The 6779-nt window shown below is 35.9% G+C and overlaps 1 protein-coding gene across 1 annotated transcript in view; it reads right to left on the bottom strand.

Moving 5' to 3' along the window:
- Positions 1-641: 641 nt before the first annotated feature.
- LOC134534864 (ribosomal L1 domain-containing protein 1-like) overlaps positions 642-6779 on the bottom strand; it is a 36877-nt gene continuing 30739 nt past the window's right edge. The window contains exon 10 of the mRNA XM_063373506.1: positions 642-991. Coding sequence (XP_063229576.1) covers positions 713-991 — 279 coding nt within the window. The 3' untranslated portion in view covers positions 642-712. The remainder of the gene's footprint in view (positions 992-6779) is intronic.

The following is a 6779-nucleotide window of genomic DNA, read 5'->3' as shown; positions in this document are numbered from 1 at the left end:
GTATTATTTCCAATATCAAAAACTCCAAGTTACTACGTAGTTGGGAGCAAGTACATTCAACTTATAGTATGGTCTAGGTATGTCACACCTAAAACATTTATTTTCTTTCTTCCGATGTGACTTAGTGTTGGAGTTAAAGAATGGCTTTAAAATATATTTTCTGGTAAAGAAATTCAAATATATTTTGATTCATTCTGGGATGTTATTTGGAGAAACTAACATTTGTAGTACGAAACAATAAGGCATGAGGGTTTAAAAGTTAAACTATTTTCATCACTAAAACCACAAAACTAACTAAATTTGTGACAGTTTGTAATGGAATATGTAAGTTTAAGCTCATTACAGTCTGAATTTTTAACAGGAGATTACAACAAATGGTTGCGTTACATAAATTTAAAAAAAAAAAGTGAGTTATAAATGTGATTTTGAATAGTCTGTGTACTTGGTATTACTCTAGTCTAATATTAAAGTCCCGCACGTCCCAACACGCTATGAATCTACGCTACTGCAATATATTCAGATAAAGTACTTACGAAAGCAGGCAGTAATTTTCACCAAAAGTCCACACAGCTAGAAACTTTTCTCACATTCTGTAACACACTGGGCACGCTCAAAACATGCAAAGAAAGAAAAAAACATCATCCAAGAACAAACTATTAATCGGCAAAAAAAAAAAAATACAGCACATCACACAAACCCTTTAAATCTTCCTTTATTTCTTTGCGATTTTCTTTTTTTTGCCTTTGGAGCTCTTGTTGCTGCATACTATTGACTTTGTCTGCTTCCCCGTCTTTTGCTTCTTCGCGTGTTTCTTCTTGCTCATTTTGGACTTGAGATCTTGGAATGCAGAGCGGGCCATCCCACCCGACCTTGACTTGCCCGGCTTGCTCGTCTCGCTCCCGAGTTTCCCCAAACACATCTCTCCAGGCTCGTACCTGACTCTCTTCCTCTTCGGCTTCGCACTCTCCGCTTCCTGCACAGTTTCTTGGGCCTGCGACAGAAAATAAATAAATAAAATTACACACCAGGGTTTTCACTCTCTTCCTTCACTTCACTTCCCTGAGTTCTCCCTGTCCAATGTTACATTTTTTTTTCCCTGTCTCGTCTGTCTCCGTGGCAAAATCAAGCACCTATGCTAAAAAAATTATCAAAACACATTTCAACAAACAAATCATGGAAATTTGACTGCAAGATGTTTTCCTGCACAATATACAGTTTGCACTGTTACAATTTTGATCACACGTAATCAACACTGCCAGATTATAAAAATATATATTTTTGTTCAAACTTTGAAATGATACATTATTGATTTTGATAAAACTAACACTAGGCCTAAAGATATTTGAATCTACTTCAAACCAAATAGTGAATATTGTTCTTAGGGAAGCTGTATTACACTTATTTTATAAAGTACGGGATAAGAGTAAAAAAAAATTGTTTAACAGTTTTAATGTTTAGTGATTGAAAATATATATGATTAAATAAAATTATTAAATAACAATGCACAATACAATAATGTCCCAAAACTCAGCATGCAGACCTGTTGAAGGTCCCACATTCCTTTGTCTTGTGCCACACTCCCACTCCTCCACCACGTATCTGGCTCAGCCGTGCAGTCTGCCTGCAGCATTTGCCAGGGTTAGTCGATTTCTTAAACGCACTGTGTAACTCTATGTGAGTGACTGTGCATACTGTATTGTTAAGAACTGTTTTAAAGTTTGTGGGTACTGAAAAGTACTCTGCGATGGCATCTTCCGTTAAAAGAAAACAAGTGAACTCATCTATGGAGCAAAAGTTGTGGATATGAAAGAGACTGGATAAGGGAGAAAGTGTCAGTGCAGTGGCTAAGAACTTGGGAATCAGCAAAAGTATGAATGGAGACTGGAAGAAGAAGCAAACGGAAATCGAGACGTGGTGTGTTAGGGGAATGTGTACAGAAACATTAAAAGAAATGAAAAGGAAGGAAAGTGACTTTAATGAAGTAAATGAAGCACTTTACATTTGGTTCCGCCAAACAAGAGTGAAGGGCACGCCTATTAGTGGGCCAATCTTGCAAGAGAAGGCCTTGAAATTTTATGGAGAATTTAAAAAAGAAGACTATCTTAAATTCGCCACAAGCACTGGCTGGCTTGATCGCTGGAAGAAATGCTATCGATCTCGGCAGCTTAGTATTTGGGGTGTAAAACCATCTGGGGACACGGAGGATTTGTCTCAGTTTAACAAAAACTTTCAGAAATTTATTGAAGTTGAAGGTTTGACCGGAGAGAAAATGTATAATTGTGATGAAACATGGTTAAATTATAAACTGTTACCAGTGAAAAGTCTTGCTTTCAAGGAAGAAATGAATGAATGAATGAATGATGAATGTATGTATGCATGTATCATATGAAGAGACGATGGAAAATAGCATTTATGAATTTATTTTACAGCAATTATTTTAGTTCATAGCAATTATTACCATTTATAAATTTTTCATGTATTTCAAGATGATGTTTGTTATGTTTCACAGATAGTAATTTCATATTATTTCACAGTATTTTTAACGTAGAAAACAACGCATACCAAAAATTGATGCATCTTAAATTGCAGTGCCCTTGGATGGCCACTAGCTGATTTTTGTTCAGTCCACTATGTACATAATAAGTTGTTAAAAAATTAACCTGAATTCATATTTATTCTACTAGAATTAAGGAAGATTATGAGTTTTCTCATGGGAGACTGACACAGGGGACATTTTGGTCACTAGGTGCGTGGTGTTCTGTTATTGAATAATGGTAGGTGTCCTGTCAATATTTGTTTATGCATACACATAAGGGATTCATATATTGAATAAATTAAAAATTATCATGGTCTCCAATTATAAAAGCTATTATGCACTGAATCACTAATTTAGGGTCTAAATCTACCAATTCCATGAGAACATGGGTGAGAAAGTAATTTCTTAGAGTAGTTACTACTCCATGGGAAAATAACTGTATATGGTACCTATATATTTATTTATTTTATTTGTTATTAATATCGTAATATTCCCACTATATTTTTTTTATTATCCTACAAACATAACCTAATAAACAGTTAAAATTTTAAATGAAATGAACCTAAACTAACCAATTTAAGTACAGGTAATTAAATACCTTGAATAAAACAATGTCTTTACAGACGAACTACAGCAATTTTATTAGCACTTACCATGTTTTCTCGCATAATCATAGCACATTTTATTCTAAAATCAAGTTTGAAAAGTAGGGGTTCAACGATAATGCGGAGATAAAAAATTTGTTAGGTAAAATTATTCATAAAAACAAAACCCGTTCATGGAAAGTACGTTTTTTTAAAAAAAGGTGAAGTATACAAGAACATGCCAAACAATTTATATTATTAATTCACTAAACAAAAACCTTTCTTCAACTTTAAATAGAAAAACCAAACTGTGACGCGAACGCAAGCCACTTTAATCTGTGACGTGAACTAACGCATAACTTGCCACGAAAGAGTGCGGGCCGTCAAATGTAGTTAACTCGGCACCTGACAGAGAGAGCGCGATGCATGCAATCGGCAAGATATCGATATTCGACTACGTGCGCGCTCTTTATACGGGAAACAACATAAACAAACACGAATTATGCCAACTAGCGCTGGCTACATGTTAACAAAGCGGTACACCGCGGCGACGCGGACAATCAGAAAAAGGAAATAACTTTTAAAAACGTCTTTAAAAGAAAATATACACGTCAGACAACTTCGTATTTCCGTTAATTAAATAAGTAAGTGGTAATGTCCGAATAAATATTAGATTTCTACTTTAAAATAGGGATGGGGCGAATCCTGATTTCCTCGAATCCGAATCCTAACTCAAATCCTCGACTGGAATTGCCGAATCTCGAACCCAAACCCGAATCTTTTAACAGATGATGTCCACATATCTAATGTGAGTGAGATGTATTCTGCTTGCACTAAAAGTCCCTTGACTTTCTCACATGTAGTTTGGTACCAACATTTCTGGTATAAGTGTATATAAAGACAAAAAATTTTTCTTGAGAAATTTCAGTTTTAGTACAGATTAGCGGTTAGAATTTTTTGTATAAATAACTAGAGGTCTGCGAGCCTAAGAATTTTACAGCTCGAGCGAACCTACTTGAAAAATCTCAAGCTTCAAGCAAGCTCAAGCTCGAGCTCGAGCTTTTGTGGAACAGTTACTTTTGGGAAATTATTTTTATCTTAAACTTAGTATAATGTTTGTATAAAGTATTAAAATTAAGTGGGCTTATTAATTTTGGGTAACTATTTACAGTGTGTTTACATTTTGCACTGCTAGAAAAAAAACATTTATTTTTCCATTGAATCTTACCTGTTGGTTACCGTAATCACTCGCGTAATGTCCGCAGTAATTTGACCACATTTTTGGCCAAAAAAATGGGGTGCGGACATTATGCGAGGAAAAATAAAAAAATACAAAATTTTGTGTCTTAATTATTACTAAAAAGGCACAAAACGTATCTAAAATCAATTTGGATTTCACTAGCTATTTTAAAAGAATATTGCTGTGGGATCGCTTGCAAACAACCCGGCTTAGACCATGTTTACTTTGCTGTAATTGCCACCGGTAACTGTCTCGCACCCGCCGGAACATTAAAAAAAAAATACGCGCTACACTGAAATAAGTGTGGTTACGTGTGCCTTATTAATGTGATTAATATGTGATGGATTAAAACGGCTATTAACGGCACAGCTGCAATATTTTAGCCGTACCATATCCTTACGTGCGGCGCGTAGGGAACCAGCGAGCTGGCAACAGCGCAGTGACTCACCAGTTCCACATCTGATGCGCACTGTACTCCCCCCCTCCCGGCAATCTGATAGCCTTTGTGACGTAGAGAAGGAGGAAGGGGAAGGAAACATTTAGAGCGTGAGAAAGGCCAAGGGAGGGATTCCAACCAAATGTAAACAAACAGGGGTTCTGTTCTGTCCAGACACGTAAAACAGGGTACACACTAATTAAAGTTGACGTTTCTTCTACGCTGCGCTGCGTGTCGTACCTCAACAGAAAACAAGACTGATCCACGCCGTGTTGCATTTGTTGACTGCAACTGTTCTTTTATTTTCCGCCACTGACGAACACTTTTTTTGTGCACTTCAAACTCCCTTTCAGCAGCCCTGTTCCCATGCTCTTCAGCATAACGAACAACTCTTAATTTAAACAGTGCAGTGAAGGATTTATATTTACCCATTCTGTACTCTACACTACAAAACTCGACGTGAAACTCATGCCTTGAACTTGCGTGCGTGTTGGTCAGCTGTGTTTACCGTTACCGTGCTTTGTTCAGTTCAACGAATTTCCCCACCCTTTCAGGACAGGAGAGAAAGGACAGCTCAAGGTCACGGCTTTGTTTACAGAGCCGTCAACTTTCCATTCGTACTGCGTCCTTTAGGGGTGGCCAAAGTTGTGTTGCCCGCCGTAGACGACTGGTGCGGACATTATGCGAATTTTAAATTTTTTCTTTTAAGGATATATATATAAAGGGTGCGGACATTATGCGAGGGCGGACATTACGCGAGTGAATACTTGGTTCATTAGTAACTGATATCATCCAACTAACATAACCAAGTATATGTTTGTGTAAATGTAACATATCTTTGGAAAAATTTCATCTTAGTCAATTTTTCTGGAGTCATTACTGAGCTTCAACAAACTTAGCACCAAAAATCATGTTGTTTGAAAAGTACATTCACATTGTTTCAACATTTCCACTTTTCAGCACAATAATTCTGAGAGAGATTGTCATAGAGTATTAAATTCTGTTCTTTAATTTATCATGCAGAAAAATAATTTGTTCTGCACGTTCAGGAGTTAAATTAGCTCTATGATTGGAGATAGTGTTTCCAGCAGAAGAGAAGCATCTCTCGCTGGCAACCTGCGTGGTTGGAATGCTTTAGTAAAATTGCTTAACCTCAAAATTAGTGTCATAAATATCTGTAACTGGTCATTAAAGTTTAATCAATTGAAAGTAATAAAAATAAAAGCATTTTACTTAATTCAATTTACACTTGCAAAAAAAACATACGCACAATAAACCTACTTGGAATTAAAATCTTTTTCAATATCCTGAAGTCTGAAATATGTTTACTCATGTCATCAAATGTAGAGCTGTACTGAAGAAGCCAATTTTGCCAATATTTAGTTGAATCGGCATTTCTGCCGACTTCCGATACGCTTGTTAATTTTCTGCCAATATTACTGGAAAACGAGAGGGACTGCCATAACCTAAAAATCCACGAGTACCCTTTTCAATTTTCGTAGTAGTACTGCATTCTTTCAGATCGCATTATTTCTTAGCAACATGTGCCAACCGTACATATCAAAGTTTAACATCTTTTTTTTTCAACAATGTTCTTTAATTTAATAAGTCATAAATAAATAATACATTACTATCACGGTAAATATACATATCGGTTGTTACCGTAACTATAGTGCAAATATGGTAGCATGCTTCTGTAGTAATTATGGTATTCTACAAAGAATCTTTAGTTCTTTTTATGGTAATTATCTTAAAATAACTATTGGGTTAGTACTGTAGTTATGGTACATCATCCATATTTCTTTGTATGTTGTTGTTCATTTGTCTTTTCTTCATATTTACATGCGCCATCACTATTTGAGACAGGAACTTTCAGAAAAAATTTTAATGGACTTTATATCACACATTTAATGACGTAAATTATGACACCCCGGGCAATTTAAACGCTTTATACCGAAAAACCTACCATGCGGGACCTCTAAG

This window comes from Bacillus rossius, chromosome 8 (assembly GCF_032445375.1).
Source record: "Bacillus rossius redtenbacheri isolate Brsri chromosome 8, Brsri_v3, whole genome shotgun sequence".
NCBI lineage: Eukaryota > Metazoa > Arthropoda > Insecta > Phasmatodea > Bacillidae > Bacillus > Bacillus rossius.
Note: the sequence above shows the minus strand (reverse complement) of the source record. Positions and strands in the feature narration are given on the sequence as shown.